At 46.9% G+C, this 19,190-nt stretch overlaps 1 protein-coding gene across 4 annotated transcripts in view; it reads left to right on the top strand.

Annotated features, from left to right (window-relative positions):
• Positions 1–18,468, top strand: part of MYOF (myoferlin) — a 148,379-nt gene extending 129,911 nt beyond the window's left edge. For all 4 annotated transcript variants that reach the window (XM_045853995.1, XM_045853994.1, XM_045853997.1 and 1 more), the window contains 10 exons: positions 440–588; positions 2,741–2,880; positions 5,094–5,182; positions 5,272–5,367; positions 9,233–9,374; positions 11,571–11,670; positions 13,951–14,141; positions 15,868–15,977; positions 16,355–16,502; positions 17,896–18,468. In XM_045853995.1, coding sequence (XP_045709951.1) covers positions 440–588; positions 2,741–2,880; positions 5,094–5,182; positions 5,272–5,367; positions 9,233–9,374; positions 11,571–11,670; positions 13,951–14,141; positions 15,868–15,977; positions 16,355–16,502; positions 17,896–17,934 — 1,204 coding nt within the window. In that variant the 3' untranslated portion in view covers positions 17,935–18,468. The remainder of the gene's footprint in view (positions 1–439; positions 589–2,740; positions 2,881–5,093; positions 5,183–5,271; positions 5,368–9,232; positions 9,375–11,570; positions 11,671–13,950; positions 14,142–15,867; positions 15,978–16,354; positions 16,503–17,895) is intronic.
• Positions 18,469–19,190: the final 722 nt, after the last annotated feature.

Below are 19,190 nucleotides of genomic sequence, written 5' to 3'. Positions count from 1 at the left end.
ACCTCCTCCATCACGCCAGGGACTGAGAACAGGCAATGTTTGATGGCAGGAATTCCCTGCCCTTTGGAAACAAGGATTCCCAGACACTCCCTCCCCAACTGATCAATTCCGTGATCTCCCTCTTCAGCTGAGTGCTTTTCTACGGTATCTACTGGGATATAGCTCACAACTTCTAGTTTCTGAGTTTGCCTGTTATGATGATGGCAGTCTCAGTCAGACTCATTCTTACAGAAGAGGAGGTTGAGAGGGGAAAAAGGGTTAATTGGCTGAACCCAAAAGGATTGTGGATTTTAGGTCTTTGAAACAGATTTTTAGGCAAAGCCAAAGTATAGAGCACATTCCCGGCCCCCTCCTTACAGGGGGCGCCGATAGTACATGAGTGTGTGTGGTTGGATCCAGGAAGAACCTGAACTAACCCGGTGTGGGATGTTATTCACAGCTCTGGAGTAAATACCTGGCGAGATCAACTGAGACCAACTCAGTTGCTTAATAATGTAGCCAGATTCAAAGGCTTCTCGACACCCATCCTTTCTGAAGATGGAAGTAGAATCAGATACGGAGGACAAGACTACAGTTTGGCTGACTTTGGTAAGCACGTTGCCATAGATTGCAAGCTGGTTATGAAGTGATAACAACCCATTTCCGTTGCTGGGTTTGTTTAGGGGAGGGTTTCCGGCAGAGCAGGGCCCTAATTACACCACAGGGGACTCCACACACGACTGTCTAACAAAAGCCCATTATGCTAGGGTTTGCTGTCATGTCAAGTGTCAACGTGGACACATTTTCTTGTCTGTCTTATGTTTCACTTGACCTTTGTAGGTCATAGCCATTCAAGCTTTGAACACAAAGTTGTAGTAATTAACTAATTTTCATGTAATACAAAGTGCTCAGATGGTAACTCAAGAATTTCTTTACCAAGTTTATTCCATCATTCTTCCAGCCCTTCTGTGAGAAGGCGCAGGGATGCACGGAGTTGGTTCGAAGAATCTGCTAAGTTCACATCTGGCTCACATCCGAACTTTGGGTCTTGCTGTTTCCCAACAGTAATTTATAAAACAGTCTGTCCTGACACATAAAAATCTAGCCACACTCTGACAAAGACTGAAGTAAGCTTAATTTAATTGAGCATAAGAGCTGTGGTATAATTCAGTGTTGTGTAGGGAAGCAGGGCTTCCCAGAGTCGGTGGCGGTGGGACTGGCCTTGAGGATTCATGGGATATCCAAAGAAATCTGAGCATTCCCTGGCTGGTGTGGCTCAGTGGGTTGAGCGCTGGCCTGCCAACCAAAAGTTTGCCAGTTCAATCCCCAGTCAGGGCACATACCTGGGTTGCGGGCCAGGTCCCCAGTGGGGGGATGCACGAGAGGCAATCACATACTGATATTTCTCTCCCTCTCTTTCTCCTTCCCTCTCCCTCTCTCTAAAAATAAATAGATAAAACCTAAAATAAAAACAGCCGAGCAAAGACACATGGAAGTGAAAGTGCTTCCGGAACTACAACTGCTTGTTCTTGACATTGTGAGAACTTACTTTGTCTTTACTTCTGAAGAAGACTTAGTATCAGGGATAATTAGATGTGTAAGAAATGTCAGTGCTCCCGTTAACATGAGAACTTGCAAAGGGGATTGGGAATAAACTGGCAAGCAACATGGCCTCGTGGATAAGAGTGCCCGAGAACAATCAAAAAGTAACCCCCAAAAGGTTTATCAGTCATAAGGACTGTTCCACTTACTGTTGTTACATAACAAATTTAGCAACTGGAAACAACTTTTTGTTTTGTGGGTCGGGAACTCAGAAAGGGCTCAACCGTGCAGTTCTCACTTGAGCTGCTCATGAGTCGGTTGCCGTCAGATGTCAGCCGGGGCCACAGTCATCCCAAGGCTCGGCTGAGCTGCGTATCCAGGATGCGCGCTCAAGTGGCTGGCAGTTGGTGCTGTTCTTGGCCAGGAGCTCAGCTGGGGCAGATGATGAGAGCACCTCCTCAGGCTTTTTCTGTAGGACAGTCTCTGGGTGAGCTCCCTTCATGGTGAGTGGCACCCCCAGAGTGAGCGCCCAGGAGGACCAGGCAGAAGCTGAGTGGCCTTTTATGCCCAGCCTCGGAAGTTGTGCAGCACTTTTTCTTTGGTGGTCAACTATGTCTCCCGGGTCAAAGAGAGGAGATAGATGCCCCCTCCTCAATGGGAGAAATGTCAGAAAATTTGGGGGCTGTATGTTTTAAATGCCAAAGTGACACGAGCTGCTGTGACAATTGAACTTACAAATTTTAGTGGCTTAACACAATGAAAGTTTATTTCTCCCAAATTCAAAACAGTCATTTGTACAGGTCAGCGGCCCTCTCCTAAGCAGCATTTCATGCACTTAGTCCCTCCCACCTTACAGCCCAGCCCTCGTTCAGCTCAGGTGTCGAGGTGGTTGTTTTCCTCTGTATCCAGAGGAGCGAGCGCATGGAAACAGTCTGCCTGTGAGCCTCTGCCACAAAGTAAACGAGGGCTGCTCCTACGCACTCGGATGTATTCTGGTCCCTTTGCTCTTGGCAGCCTACAAGTCAGGTGTGAACCTGGTTGGGCCGGGCCCCTGGTCAGGAGCCGTTTCTGGCAATGACTCCTCTAAAGTCAAAGTTCGTGCACTGGCACTGCCTGACCCTGTTGCAGAATCTGGGAAGAAGTGCTGGAAGCCCCTCAGACAGTCTGGCAGAACTGTTCCCAGAGCCCATCCCTGTTTCAATGTCGCTTTCCATTCCAGAAGCCAACAAGACCCTGCATCAGCACCTCGGGGCCCCAGAAGAGCGTCTTGCCCTTCACATCCTCAGGACTCAGGGGCTGGTCCCCGAACACGTGGAAACAAGGACTTTGCACAGCACCTTCCAGCCCAACATCTCTCAGGTAGAGGGGCTTCCTGTCTTTGAAGACACATCATCCAAACACCAAGTGTAGTGGCAGTGGTGGTGCCACTACAGTAGCGTAGTGGACACAGACTTGTCTCTTTTCTCTCTTTTGGACACTGTAAGATACATAAGGAATAGAAATGAAACTCACCCCGAAGAGGAATTTATTATAAGAATTTTCAGGCAACTCACTAAATCCAGCCAGGAGAGTGACTATGACTCAGAACCAACTGGGGCCAGGACTTCTCCCTGTCTCTTGTCTTTCTCCCTCTGAGTCTTCTTCAGTCGGCACTCCTCCTGTGGTACCTTCCCACGTGTGCGAATAATGCAGACAGTCTCCGAGTGTTCTGGCTTATACTGCGGTTCCATCTACTTCCAAATGTGGAAAGGAGAGGTTGTCCCTCCTTGGCCCAAATGTCCACCACTGGGTCACTCAGCTGTAGCCAGGAGGGCAGGGCCTGGGAAAGCAACTGTGCTGAGCCCAGTGTGGGTGAGGCGGTGCCATCTGACCGAGGAGCCAGGAAACAGGGGAAATGCCAGGCCAAAAATGGCTCGTCACAAGGACCATGTGGAACGTGATGGGGATGACCAGTTTCCAGAAAAACAAGGAGAGACATGGCAAGTGACAAAATAGTCCAAGAGGAACCTTGCCATAATGAAGACTCCCAGGCTGTGCCTACAGAGATTCAGATTCAATAGGTCTGGGGTAGGGCCGGGAATCTGAATTTTAATAAGTACCTGCAAGGATTCTGATGCGGCTGGCTAGGAAATCTCACTTTCAGAAATACTAATGTAATGGTTGCAAATAGTATTGACACAGACAGCAGAACTGTGGACAAGCTTGTCTCTAAAAAGTGGCCACAAGTGGCTGGGGTTTACTAGGTCATTTTGTTACCCACTGCTTGCTTTTATTCTGTTCCGCATTTCATTTCTTCTCTTCTTCTTCTTTCCCCTAAACAGTCCATTCCTCTTCCTCTCTTCCCTCCCACCCCTCAACTGAATGCAGTCTTAAGAAATTACAAAGCAAGGAAGATCTTTCCCTGGGAATCCACTAGTCCCATCCCTCCTGTTCCCCATCACTTCTGCCTACCGCAGGGGGCAGACTGCAGCTGGGTCTTAGGAGAAACCTGGACGCCTAATGTTCTGCAGTGTGCTTGATGCACTGTAAAACCTTGAGCCCTCGAGATTAGTTGGAAGAGTGACAGGATCACAGTAAAATATATCCTATTTCAAGAGCCCCAGTTAATTCATTTTGCTCACAATGCATTAGGAAGCCAATCTAGTGGTTTCCTTGGCAACTTTCTTAAAGACCAGTCTGTTTTTGTCATGAAGGCAGAGTGTACAGAACCTCCAAAGGCAGTTTGGGGAATTTAAATAGGTTTGTATGGTTGATATAGTTTGTTAATGGCATTCCTCGTCTGTCTGGAATAATGTTCCAGTCAGATGGATGGGCCTCATCTGTGGCCGTCAAAGACCTGGCAGGGCCTCACCAAGATGGCACCACGGTGTCAGTGAAGCTTTCTCCCTCCCCCTCCGGCAGCCTCCTCCCAGGTCGTGGCGCTGGCGAGCCAAAGTCAGGGAGCCCTCGACTTTGGGGAATGGTATTGTTCTTGTCACTGTTTGAGTCTCTTCTTTGGAAGTGCCATGTTGTCTGTCTTTCTTTTATAAAGTTCAATACCATTGTACATGATTTTGATTTTCTGCCTTGAGGTAAGTACAGAAACCCTTGGGTGTCACAAAATCACAAAACTGAGACTGATATCAAGTAGACAATGTGATGATGAATAGAGTGACAGCTTGAGAGCTGTTCTGAGAATCTAGGGCCCAGCTTTAACTGGTTGTAAGAGAGGGCGTGTATGCGACTGGGACTGTGTTTGTGTGCGAGTGTGTTTATGTGCACGTGTGTGTTGGAGGACGTGTTAGTGTAGGGAAGCCCCTCATCTTGTTGGTCAGGGAAGACTCAGACTGTGATGCAGGTGGGCACATGCAGCCAGCAGAAACTCCTGGGTAAAGCAGAGAGTGGGTGGCTTAAATGATATTGAATGTAAAAGATTCATCTTGATTTGTTCTTATACTCTTTTTGCTGTCTACATGGACTAATACATTAGCAGGCCCAAAGAAATAGTTTCACCTAGGAAATGTGAATGCAAATTGTGGTCTCTACCACCTGTAGTATAATTTTATTTCTGTTTTCATTTTTGAATGGTTTAGGGAAAACTGCAGATGTGGGTGGATGTTTTCCCCAAGAGTTTGGGGCCACCGGGCCCTCCTTTCAACATCAAACCCCGGAAAGCCAAGAAGTAAGTAATCTTGAGACCCTGCTCTCGTGGCCTGGGGCCTCGGTGCAGGACACAAGCAAAAAGCCTCTTCAACATGTGTTCATTTTTAGGTTCTACCTCCGCGTGATCATCTGGAACACCAAGGATGTTATCTTGGATGAGAAAAGCATCACAGGAGAGGAAATGAGCGACATCTATGTCAAAGGGTAAGGCTAGCACGCAGCACCTGTGGCAAACTCAGGGAATGCCTCTCTCCTTAATTAGTTTTCATTGTTGAAGGTGGGCACTATATGATTCTTGGTTACTTAACAGTATCTCATTAGTGCAACCTGCTTAGGGAGCTCCAGAGAGACAAAGGCAGAGAGAACAGAAGGAAAGAAAACCTGTATGAATCTTGTTTGTGAGCGGAGGCATCTAATGACTATAAGAGCTTGTGCATATTATTTGTTTGTTTGTTTGTTTGTTTGTTTATATCCTCACCCGAGGACATTTTTTCATTGATTTTGGGGTGGGGAGGGAGAAAAAGAAACATCGATGAGAGAGAGAAACATTGATTGGTTGCCACCCATACGAACCTGGACTGGGAATGGTACGTGCCCGGACCAGGGAATGAACCTGCAACCAAGGTATGTGCCCTGACTGAGAATCGAACCCACAACCTTTCGGGTGTGGGATGATGCTCCAACTCACTGAGCCACACTAGCCAGGGCTGATACCTATATCCTTATTTCTCTCTTTTGAAAGCTAGTTTTATTGAGTTCATTAAGCATATTTGTTATTTCTGAGACTTCTTAGTCATGCAGTTCGCTTTTATTACTTCTTTATATCTTGAATAACTGGCTTTAGAAACAAGGAATTCTTCCAAGATTTCATTTACTATACATTTTATTACGAGCAACTAATGTCCATAGAAAAGAGGAAGTATTAGCAGAATTTTTAAAAACCATTGATTCCAGCCCTGGCTGGCATAGCTCAGTGGATTGAGCGTGGGCTGTGAACCAAAGTGTTGCAGGTTCAATTCCTAGTCAGGGTACATGCCTGGGTTGCGGGCCATGACCCCCAGCAACCGCACATTGATATTTCTCTTTCTCTCTCTATCTCCCTCCCTTCCCTCTCTAAAAATAAATAAATAAAATCTTTAAAAACAGCAACAAGAACAAACATTGATTCCACCAACCTTTACTGAGTGCCTGCGTCCATCCTGTACAGAGGCAAGGTTGTTCATTATTCCGTTACGTGCATAATTCAGTTCCACATAGTTCATGTTGGTGTTAGTTTTGTGCTGTGCCCTGATCATAGATGTTGAGCACAGAATGGCAAAGTGATTAGGAAGCCAGACTCTGGAGTCAGACTAACTGGGTTGAAACCCTGGTACTTTCACTACTAGCTGGACAAGTTAGTAAGTTCACTGTTCTCAATATGGTGATAATGAGAGTACCCACTGCTTGGGAATATTCAGAAGACTGAGTTACTCAAAGCATTTAGGAAGGGCCTGGCAGATAGTAAGCACTATGTATATTAGGAGTCTATGGAGAGACAGAACAAGTAGGGTGTGTGAGTGAGAGTGTGGAGAGAAAATGTAAAGAATTGGCTCACATGGTTACGAGAGGCAGAGAAGTCTCACAATCTGCCATCTGCAGGTCAGGAGAAGATAAAATGAGATCCTGGTTTAATCAATGAGGCAGAAAAAGGGGTGAATTCCCCCTCCATCTGCCTTACGAGGCCCACCCACATCGGAGAAGGCAATGTACTTCACCAAGTCCACTGATGCAAGTTCTAGTCTCATCCAAAAATATCCCTAAAGAATGTTTAATCTGGGCACCCCATGGCAAGCACATTGACATATATAATTAACTATTACACTGTGTGTTAGCTAGTATTATTGATATTCCACATAGACTAAATTAGGTTCCTTAATAGGTAAAAAGATAAGACTTGTTGAGTTGAATGTAATTGTAAAGTGAGAACAAAGTTTCACTTATGATCCCAAGTGGTCTTCAATCAAAACTTTGTTAAAAACACTATTACTGTCATTTAGGTTTGCTGTAAACAGGGAGTGTTTCATCAGATTTGTTATTCTTCCTCATTTCAGAATCTTATTACCAGTCCCCAAGGAAAACTAATCCCAGCTAATTGCATATATGCAAATGTATTTGATTATCATAAGCATTTTTTTCCAATCAGGGAAACAAACTCAAGTAATACTGAACAGAAAGAAAACTCTTCTAATCAGAGAATAAAGCTCACCCTAAAGTACCATGTCATATTTGGAATTAGAATCTAAATACTATATGTGAAATGATAAATAATGCATAAATAACATGCCTACTACTACCTATACATGGGTTTTACCTACAGAGTTACACATATGTGTACACAAATACATAAACTTTGGGCAGTTAACTTGTTTTAAAATTAAAATACGAAAAGATTCCTATACAAAATTAAATGTGAAAAGAGTCACTAATAAAAGAGAGGGGATTCTCTAGCGCCCCATGCCAGAGCACCCTGGCCCAGCCTGTGGGCTGCAGGTGCTGAAGCGGGCTGCACCATGGGGAAAATACATACATACATACATGCATACATACATACATACATAAAAATAAAAGGGAAGGAAGAGCTGTGGTGGACGAGCATTCTGGGGTCAGATAATGGTGACACTTAGGGAGGGGTCAAGGTGTGAAGCTACTGAGCTTCTAGCCAGAGAGTGTGGACTCTCTTTGGAGAATTAGTTTAAAAGCTTAAAAGTTAATTGTCAAAAGGAACTTTTCAATTAACTGATCTGGTCAATTAATTGATCAGCAAAAAGTAAAAGTAATGGAGTTGATTGATGTTAATACCGCTACTAATAATGGGACCTAGTATTGGCACTTAGTCATCTTCATGGTCCTTTGAGACAGACAGACAGACTGGGAGTTATACTTAACTCTCTACATAACTGGCTGTGTGAGCTTATGTAAGTTAGATAGCCTCAGTTTCTTCACCTGAGAAATGGAAATATGTAGAGAGTTGGGAAGAATAACATAAGGCATGAAAAGTACCTGGTTCATAGCAGATGATTGTGAACTTGAGTTAAGGATTCCCCCCTACCCCCCTACCCCTTCTGGCCCTTCCAAGTCATGATCTGGCCTTAGGTTGACCTTGTAAAGGGAGCACATATCATTAGCCTCATTTTACCAATGGGACATGAAGCTTAGAGAATCAGTGGCAGAGCAAGTTCACAGCCAGGCCTGCCTCCCACCAAGAATCTCTGTCGGAGGGGTCCAGGCATCAGTGTTTTTAAAATCTCCCCAGTGGATTCTGATGCAGTTCTAATGCGCAGTCAGTGTTGAGAACCGTGCATCCAGCCACTTGACCAGCCTTCCCCTGGCTTCCAAACCAGGAGTTTTCCCAGTAGCAGGCAGGTGTGACAGCTTCTGCTCAGGCAAGTAGATTCATTCATTCCTTCAACAGGTATTTAATTAGTGTCTGCTCCATGCCAGGCACAAGTCAAGAAAACTTTTCAAATGTCAGAAGTTGAGAAATAACCACTCAAATCCCTGTTGCTAGTCTCATTAATATGATCACAGCGAATCTAAGAATAATAATAAAAAAAGGAAGCTGTGAGGTTACTGGAGTCATGCCTGTTTTGTTTGCTTATGTAAAATATGGAAAAGGAAATGCTGAAGTTCAGAACTAACTCATGTTCATTGAGCCTATCAGCAGTGATGACAGATAATGATGAGTTATAGTTCTGAAGACTAAAACCATAGCCAGCTCCAACGTTCCCAAAATAGAAGCTAAGTTGTTGATATTTTCCAGAAAATTTCACCTTATCCCTGTTAAGTGAAGTCTAAAGGGTTTCCTGCTTTGGTTTTAGAGGAATTATGTTTTATTTGGCTACAACCTGTGTTGGATGCAACAGAGCGCCTCCCTTTCATAAATCAGCCCCCAGCTCTGTAGACAACTGGAAGCTGCCCAAGGAAAGTGCATTAATTCTCCTGCCCTTCACTCCCCTAATCACTGCACAATTTTGCGGCTAGATTACCTGTCAATCACACCAAGCTAAGTCTGTTTGCCTCTGCTTTTCAGCTGGATTCCTGGCAATGAAGAAAACAAACAGAAAACAGATGTCCATTACAGGTCCTTGGATGGCGAGGGGAATTTTAACTGGAGATTTGTTTTCCCGTTTGACTACCTCCCAGCTGAACAACTCTGCATTGTTGCTAAAAAAGTAAGCTCTGAAATATGCCAGTGGGAAGTGGATGTCATGGGTCTTCCTTAACGCAGACACTCAGAGAATGCTGGGGCCACTCAGCACCTCAGCGGTCGTGAGTTCAGCTCCCTGTTGGTGCAGATGGGGACTCTGAGGCTCCCGGAGGTGTGGGTACTTGCCCAGGGTCACACAGCTATGAGAGCTATTTGTGGAGTGAGAGGCACATGGGATACAACTTTCCTTTCTCTAACATGTTGGAAACAGTAGGAAGGATCTACTAAAGGGTAGACATGGGGGTTTTGTATCATTGTACACAACAACCAAAGGGTATGTTTATGTCCCTGGGAAACCAGTGTCTCCCCATGATAAGCAGAACAGTTTGACTAAGGAGCCAAACCGTGGCAAAATATCCAAGTAGGGAAAATTTCCTTCCTTCAGAAGCATTTTTGTGAGGGTTTAGGGCTCTGGAGGTCTTAATTTGTAAGATTCTCAGTTATAGAACTCAGCTCAAATTGGCTTATACCAAAAAAGTGATTTCTTGGTTCACATTACTCAGAAGTCCAGGGTTGGCTGGCTTTAAGGAATGCCTGGGTCCCAGGCTGGACTGATGTCTTTAGAAATGGCTCTCACTTCTCCACGCCTCTGCTCTGCCTTCTGTGGGCCCCTGTCCCTGGTGGGGGCCCCGCTCATGTCCTGCCCTCTCAGCACCCTCAGCTGAAAGAGAACAGCTCCCCTATGGTGCCAGCCAGACTACGTTTGCCTGTTCGGGGTCACGTGCCCATTCCTGAACCAGCCAGTGCTGCCTGGGAATGCAGTGCTCTGGCTGGGTCTGGAGTAAAGGATGGAGACAGTTCTTCCCAAACTGTGTGGACTAGACGAACGGACTCCAAGAAAAGTCTAAGTGCTTTCATCCCAAAACAGGGGCCTGAAACCTGGGCAGGCAATAATAACAGATGCCTTTTGTAGGTCCTCCATCCTATTTCTACCCCCACAGTCTATAAACTTCCCTAGCTCATCCTGGTCACGTCCTCTCCCCAACACCTGATTAAAACTTACCTGCCTCTGTCCCATCTGGCCAGGTGCTACCCCTTGCCGGCCCTACTCAGCGCTGATGTATAGTGAGCACTATTCTGTGCCAGGTGAGATGAGGGCACTTTCTAGCGACACAGAGTTCAGCCTGACATCAAATCATGCACACTTTCAGAGGGTGAGGCAGACTGGGTGAGGAAGGTGAGGGGGTTGGGGTCAGTTAGGCCTTTAGTGAAGTTTCCTTTCCCATTTGCCCGCATCTGCAGCTGGACCTCCCGGTGCCCTGAGTGGTACTTGGAGCCTGAGCCCCCACAGGACAGTCAGGAGGGGCCAGACAGCAGCAGAGGGGGCTTCCACGCCTCTCACAGACAGGCCCCTGGGCCCTGCCAAGGGGAGCATTCCTGGAACATCATCTGAAAAACAAGGAACAACCCAACAGTCATCCTTCAAGTTCATGAAACATTGGGGAACATCCCTTTCTTCTGGGGCCGGAGGAACTTAGGTGTAATTAGGCTATGGAGGTGTGATTATTTTTGGCTAGTATTGCCTAGCAGAGGCAGGGACCAGGCCTTCCCCCACCTAACTAGTGTGAGGGATCTGGGAGGTACTCATTGACCACAGCGTGGAGAACCCAGCAATGCTTTTCAGAAGTCGGAATGCCAGGACAGTTTAACCTGCAGTGATGGAAGAGGGAAATCTGTGCCCCAGTGAAATGAGTGTTCCGACATCTGTGTGGGAAGGGCAGAAGGTGCCTGGGCAGGAGTAACACCCCAGCAGGTGATGTTGTGGGCTGGCCTAGGACATCCTGGCTCTTCGAGGATAATCCAAGCAAGCTATAGTGGTCTTTGGCGGGGGTGGAGGGGGAGTGGGGGTGGGGATACAATCACTCCCTGAACTCCAGGAGTGGCTGCAGGAAGTCACACTGATAGGGAAGTGGCAGGAAGCCTTCTGTTTGGGAACTGCCTGGGACATCCATTTTGTCACCCAGCTGGTGGCCTTGAGATGTCCTGGGGTGCCCACCTGCCCTCCATACATGGGGGTGGGCAGGGCTGAGGGGGGAGGGTTTTAGGTTAGGGGTGCAAAGGAGGGAAAGGCCCCAAGACTTGATGCTGGACTTTCCAAGGGGTGGGTTTCAGAAGCCAGTAATCAATGTCATCGGTGTGTCTGTTTCTCTTGTCATTTCAGGAACACTTCTGGAGTCTCGACCAAACGGAGTTCCGGGTGCCACCCCGCCTGATTGTTCAGATATGGGACAACGACAAGTTTTCTCTGGATGACTACTTGGGTAGGGCTTACCCTCGGATACTTCTCTCTCAGAAATTGTACTTGGAATTAGTGAAATCCATTAAAACTTGGAGTCAGTTATTTAAATCTCCAGTACTGTGGGTAACTGGGGGTGGGGCGCAGCCACAGCCTGCATGTGCTCTGGACAGTGAGGCGCAGTGGATGTCACCCCTTTCTGCGGGCCTGAGGGCCCCCCTGGAGGCCCTGGTACCAGCTTCTATCTCGCTCTTAAGAATCAAGTCTCGTCTCCACAAAAGAATGCCACGCCCCTGCCTTCACTTCCAAACCATCTGTTCTTTCTCTCTCTCCTCAGCACTTCGTAATGGCTCCCCTCCTCCACGCTGCTCTCAAACGCTACTGAGAGCCCCTAGTGCCCCTAACCATTGTCCTTTCCCCCAGGTTCACCCTCCTCTGTGGCTAAAGCCCCCGTTAAATAACTGCCCCCCACCATGCCCTGGGCTTTTCAGTTTCTTGGCGCATAGCCCTCCCCCCCCCAACCCCCCACGCCCCACCAATCCCTGTGGCACAGTGCTCCTCTGACTTCCTCTCTCCCAAGCCTTGGGCCTGTCTCATTGGCTGCCTCTGTTTCTCCCTCCCACTCTTTAAATGTAGCCCTTTGCCTTCCCAGGGGTCTTGGGCTCTCCCAGGGCCCCTCGGTGGTTTTCCCGTGGGCACCTGTCAGCGAGGTACGACCGCCTGTGGCGCCCGACAGAGTAAGAAGAAACCGCTACAGTGACTCATTGCACTACATAAATGTATCAAATCAACACGCCCTGTTCCTTAAACTTACACGATCTTACACATCAGTTATATTTCAGAAAGACCCATTATGATGGTTATTCCCAATTGTTTCCTCACCAGAAACTTCCACCTTTATGTTTGGCTGGCACCTCAGATTTATCATGACTAAAGTCACACTCAGCCTTTCTTCCCAGACTGCGTACCTGCTCTCCTCATGGGCCCCTCTGCTGTCCTAGCCACGCAGGTGAACACACCTGGAGTCCTCTGTGTGTCCTCCGCCCTTTCCCCCACTCACTGCCAGCAGAGTAGTCTGCCTTATCATGCACTTTTGTTTTCTCATTTCCACGATCTCTGCCCTTCGCCAGTTCAGACCTCATTTTCTCTTCACCAGCTGTGACAGCAGCCCCTGGCTCATGTCCCTGGCCAAGGAAAAGGCACGGTGGCCGATGGCTGTGACTTGTTCGTCCCTTCAACCATCGCAGCCCTGAGAGCAGTGCTGTGACTTAGTGCTTATAAGAGATGAACAGATAGATCTGAGTGTGCTAGGATGCTAACTTATAAAGCATATGGGCAGTACATTCCATAATAGTGGAGGGGTTTCCTTGGAATTTAAACAAAATAGCCTGACAACATATGAAGAAAATTAATATCTTTTAAAATGACTAGTGGGCAAATGACTGTAGCTATCACCCAAAGGAGAGCTGAGGAAAAAGCAGGAATAAGCTCAAGAAAGGCTGAGTCAGTTGCGGGCTCTGGGCCCGTATAAGATGAATGGCTGTTCCCTAGCCTGGCGGCTTAGAGAGAATCTGCCACCGTCCCCCTCATGCTCTTTGCTGTCACCGTTGAAGACCAACTCCTGTCCCAGTGACCCACAGACTTGACCCCACAGCACGTACACCATTCCCTTAAGGAAAAGGCTCGAGGGAGGTCCCAAGCCCAGAAGGAAGGCAGTGGAAGTGCTGAGAGTATTAATGCCTCACATTGCGGAAGAGAAAGTGCGCCTCTGCAGGCACCCTGAGGTGGCCTTCCTAGTTCCTGGCGAGAATTTTCTGTTGAGCTGTGACGTTCCTTCTCAAGCTCCTGTCTCTGAGGTTGCACTAGGAGAGACTTGGACATGACTGTTCCATGGAGGGTCCCATGTTCCAAGTACCAGGTGTCTTTGCCCAAAGCCACATGACTGTGTTCAGGGCAATTCAGAACTAATACGAGCGAATTTCAAATCCAGGGGCAGTGGAAATTTTGTCTATCGATGTTTAGTGACGTTTGAGCTCATAGAGGAATTCCGTTTATGCTCCTGTCTTTGAGAAATGAAACATGTAGCCCCGCCGTGAGACGTAGAGAAGTGGACAGGGATTTCTTCTGCCGCTCTCCGTCCAGTCTGGGAGGGATTTTAAACGTCTCCCAGGGTCCCTTTCTCCAACGCACTCATCACCTGGTCAGAATCACCGCCTGCCTCCCTTCTGACAGGAACATTCTGTTCCCTTGTAAACAACGGCCGATCCACTCGAAGCTTATTGGAATTTAATGTTTCCCTGGCTAGGTTTCCTGGAACTTGATTTGCATCGCACCATCATTCCAGCAAAATCACCAGAGAAATGCAGTTTGGACATGATTCCGGACCTCAAAGCCATGGACCCCCTTAAAGTGAAAACAGCCTCCCTCTTTGAACAGAAGTCCATGAGAGGATGGTGGCCATGCTACGCAGACAAAGACGGCTCCCGGGTGATGGCTGTATGAGCATTTCATGGCTTGGGGTTCTTCAGGCCTTGGGGCCTTGCATCCTTTAGGTTTTCTCTTTATCAATAGGTTTACTCCAGCTGAGATAAAGAAGTGCCAAATTGGTGGGATTTTAGGTTAAGGGACCGGTTGGCACCGGGGATCACAAGAGAAGGTTTCCATGAGCACATGTTTGAGGCTGAGTGGAGGGTGAGGGCACTAGAATTGTCAAAAAATCTGGATGCCGGAGAGGTTGCGCAGCGTTTCTTTAGGAGCCTCCTTCGCCGGGAAGGCTAATGTATGCTGAGCTGCTAGTACAGTTTAGTACCAAAAGGAAACTTCAAATTTGAGCTGTTCTCATTAAAAAAAAAAAAAAAAGGGTGGAGGAAGTGGGGATTCAGACGTTCACTGAGCAGGAAGACCATAACCTTACAAGCAAGTTTGGAGAACTCAAGATGTATCCTGATATAGATCCATGTCACAAAAGGCTACCTAATTCGTTATGTATTATTAATTTTAGTGAGCAGTCTACATCACTGATTACAAACCAGACAACATGCTAAATGCCTTACATTCGTAACTTTGCTTCTTAAAACAACTTTGAGGTATAATTTATATAAATAAGCTGCACCCATTCAGAGTGCACCATTTGATGAGTTTTGATAGATGTATGCACTCGTGAAACTCCTGTAATCAAGATCTAGAATGTTCCAACACCCCAAAAGTTTCCTTGTGCCCTTTGCAGGCCATCGCTCCTCCCAGGCTGGCCCAGGAAATCACTTACCTGTTTTCTGCCCCGACAGATGAGTTTGCACATCGTCTCATTTAGTTCTGCTGACAACCCCAAGTAGACATTATCCCCTTTTTATAGATTCAAAGCCCAGGCTTGGAGAGACAGAGCATCTTGCCATGCTCAGACACCCAGCCTTGTCTGACTCGTCAGCACAGGAGTCATCAGCACCCCGCCACCTACATGCATGTCTGGTCAGGCCTTTCAGATCGCTGGTGCTTAGTCTGGCCTTTAGGGGTTCTAGAAAGACTGTTAACAACCTTTATTAGGCCTAGCTATACCAACAGGCGAGTTTCTATACCTCTTTCAGCCTCCGTTTTCCTCTTGTGCACATGAGGATAAGGTCAGTTCCTGCTGCACAGAGAAATGATGCGCACTGCACAAGATTGATGATCCACGAGGCAGGGTTAGGCAGGGCCCAGTGCGTCCCTCAGGAACCTGTGAACAGAGAGGCAGCATTCATTCATTCATTCGCTCACTCATTCAGCTAGCGTACATCGAGTACCCATTAAGTGTTGGCACTGTGCTGTGCTGTGGGGGTCACAGTAAGCATGAAGTGCGGGGGCTCTCTGGGAACGTACAGCTGATGCTCACTGAGTATTAGGCACTGTTATGAGCAGTACCTAGGTTAGCCTGGGTCCCAGTAAAGTTACAAAGGAAGGCGTGTGAGAGGGCAAGGAGATGGACATGAGAAGGTTCGAATGACAGGGGTACAGAGAATGACAAGCGGGGAGCAGGGGAAGCAATTTGTCCTCTTGAGTTCCCACAAGGAGCCAGTTCAGAAACACGTGGAAGAGGAAATGTGATGAAATCTCTTGAGGAAAATTTAAGGCAATCACGGGATTGTTTTACAAGAATAAAAATCATTGCTCGGGGAATACTCCTTGGGCTGAAGTGAAAATATTTGTGAAACATGATGTCATGTGTTTAACCTGTTCTGCTTTACTGAAGGGGAAAGTGGAGATGACGTTGGAAATCCTTAATGAGAAGGAGGCCGACGAGAGGCCAGCCGGGAAGGGACGGGATGAACCCAACATGAACCCCAAGCTGGACCCACCAAAGTGAGAGCCTTCTTTGTTCTCGGCCTCGTCTCATCCCCAGACACCTGCAGTCTGAAAGCCCCCCCTTCCAATGGGCTTAATAGACTGGATTAGCTTTTGTCCTTCTAATTTTGTACCTAACAGTGGGGGGTGGAGAGGTTGGTGATGTGGCTTTATTTTAACCACTCTCCTCTCTCAAGAAACCAGAGTCCATTGTGCCTTTAACATCTTAGGAAGCTATAGAAGGTTCGAGAATCTTTCTTGGCCAGTTAAGGGGAATAATATATTTTCTTGACGTTATAAATGTTATCAGTTATTCTTGTGATGGTGTTACACCCTGAGGTAAAATATCTGTCCCTCATGAGCCAGCTAGGTAAAACCCTTTCTTTGCAATGCAGCCGCCCAGAGACCTCTTTCCTCTGGTTCACCAACCCGTGCAAGACCATGAAGTTCATCGTGTGGCGCCGATTTAAGTGGGTCATCATCGGCCTGCTGATCCTGCTGGTCCTGCTGCTCTTTGTGGCTGTGCTCCTGTACTCCTTACCGGTGCGCGTCCTGGGCCCCTTGTGGTGGTTGTGTGTGTGTGTGTGTGCGCGCGCGTGCACTGTGCTTGGTCACCAACTTGGTACTTGCCTTTGTTGCTCTTCAGAAGAGTGACTGACGTAGGAGTTGTGGCCTCACAACCCTTCAGCCTTTGGAAAATTTACTGTCATGTGTCCTGTGGTTAGAATTGCATTCCTAGGGTTTCAGGAATTTCAGGCAAAACTCTATAGCCTGAAAAACGCTCCGGTGTCAGGAATTCCAGGAGAACTCTCTCAGGACTTTATCAATGGACTGTTGCCAGCATTTCTAACTGACCTTGCTGCCCTCAGACTCTTTGTCCTGTTAATCACAGATCCCTGAATCTGGGCTCTCGTAGATCTACACAACACTGAACTCCACCCAGTCTAGAGAGTTGCCCCTCCCCCGACAAGTATGGCCCTTACCTGCCAGGACGCCTTTGCCAGTGCGGTTCCTTCACCCGTGTTTTGTCTATTGACATATTGATTCGTTAAGACCCACATCACATAGCCTCCCACTTAAATTCCCCTTAATCATCCCAGTCCAAATGGGGATTTTGCCAGTGTGCTTAGAAGTAGTGCTTTCATTCCTTCATTCAAGAAATTTGTTTAAAAAAAAAAAGAAATTTTTTTGAGCAACTACTATAGGCTAGGAACTGGGCTGTGCACATGACCATGGCATGATTTCTGCCTACACAGTTTACAGCCCAGGGACAAGCAGACGTGTGAACAAGTAAACTTCTATGAGAGGCAAACCATTCTAGAGATAGGAACAAGTGATCATAAGAGCCTGTTGCTGAGGATGGTTTCAGTAAAGAGGGGGCATTTCAGACCCGTTTGCCAAGTGGGGAAGGGATAATCCAGGCATTCAGATGCTTTTATTTCAATTCATATGAATAATAATAGAGATCTGTCTGTGTTGAGTGGCATAGGCATACAACCACGCTAGCAGGGATTTTGGGTCTTTGCTGCCCCCCGTGTAATAATAATTTCAGTTTGTTAACTCTAAGGACCTGAACACTATTTTCTAACCATAATTAGTCCAGTCTGTCTTGACCATCTAAAAAATTCCCCATAGTTCGTTCATTTTTCTTGATTTAGATCCTATTGATTTATACTAGTGGTTCTCGGCAAGGGGAGAGTTTGCTCCCCAGAGGGCACTGGGTGATGTCCAGAGACACTTTGGTGGCCACAACAAGGGCATGCTGCTGGCATTGGTGGGTAGGGGAGAGGCCAGGATGCTGCTGGACAGCCTGCAAAGCCCAGGACGGCCCCCGACAGGAAACAGTCGTCTGGTCCTAAGCGTCAATAGTGTCAAGGTTGATAAACCCTAACTTAAATATATATATGTTTTTACACTGGTTTTGCTTCCTTTTCAGAACTATTTGTCCATGAAGATTGTGAGGCCAAATGCATAATGAAAGCAGAGTCTTCTTTTCAAGAGTCATCAGCAAGGGGGGAGTCCTGTCTGTGTTTATGGACCAAACCCAAGAGTGGTTTTCTTTGTGTCCGAGACAACATTCCAGGGGCAGGTCCCACCACTTCGCCGAAGCCCAGCAGTTCCCGGAGGGTCCAGGCCCTGGAAAGTCAGGCTGACTAGCAACAATTTTATCTTGTTGTCTTTTGAAGTATTACAATTTTTACCATGTTTTTCAGAATATTTTTTAAGGTGGCTGGTTCCATTTAAAAATCATCTTTTTTGTACGTGTCCTTAGTTCTATAACTGAATTTTTGGAAATTGCTGAAATCGAATTGGAAGATTCCTGCACCCTGACCTCACATTCTTCTCACTTGCATTCAAAAAAAGAACTGTGCATTATAAAAGCAGAACAGTTAGAGTCATTCTTATTTATACCTGCAACCACCATTATTATGATATTTTACAAGGATAAGTGTCGTGAGAATCTGTTCAACCTCTCTGATAAACCCAAATAAAAACATTGCACTTTTAACATGTAGCTGTTTGTTGTAGCTGTGGGCTGACTTGGGAAGGAGACAGTGTCTAGTCCCCTGGGTCTCAGCAGATGAAATGCCACAGCACACCACTTGGCCACCAACCCATGATACATGCACCACCAAATTACGGCCAGTGGGTCAGACTGAGGCTAATATAATAAGAAAAGCTAACACTTATTAAATATATTGATTCCATGCACAATACTGTTTGAAATGCTGCACGTACACGTCCTCACTCAGTCCTCAAGGTAACCCTATAAGGGTAGGTAACATCATTAACCCCATTTTGCAGTTGAAGAAATAAGGCAGAAAGAGGTTAAGTAACTTGCCCAAGGCCACACAACCAATGCACGGTAGAGCTGGAATCTGAACCCAGCAGTATGGGTTCTTCCCTGCTTCATTTCCTTTAACCGCCCCCTGTGGGAGGGCTGCCAAGAGGATCATGGAGCTGGATGGTCACGCAGCGAGCGACAGCAGCAACCCAGTGTGGCTCCTACGTGACGACACCAGAGACAGTCAGCGTGTCTCCTAACACAAGTGAGGACATTGTCATGTTACTGTACCAGACCGTCAGTGGGTTCTGTTCTGAGAGCAACCCAGAACCGAGGGGAACGGGACGTGGTGTGAAAATGGTGATGCTTTTGAGCGTTCAGACAACGTTATACCACAAAGGTGACTGTCTTGGCATTATTGCTGAGTTGTTTCATATTTTGAACAT

This window comes from Phyllostomus hastatus, unplaced genomic scaffold (assembly GCF_019186645.2).
Source record: "Phyllostomus hastatus isolate PE091 unplaced genomic scaffold, TTU_PhHast_1.1 phas_scaffold_1066, whole genome shotgun sequence".
NCBI lineage: Eukaryota > Metazoa > Chordata > Mammalia > Chiroptera > Phyllostomidae > Phyllostomus > Phyllostomus hastatus.
This window is presented reverse-complemented; position numbering and strand designations above follow the sequence as displayed.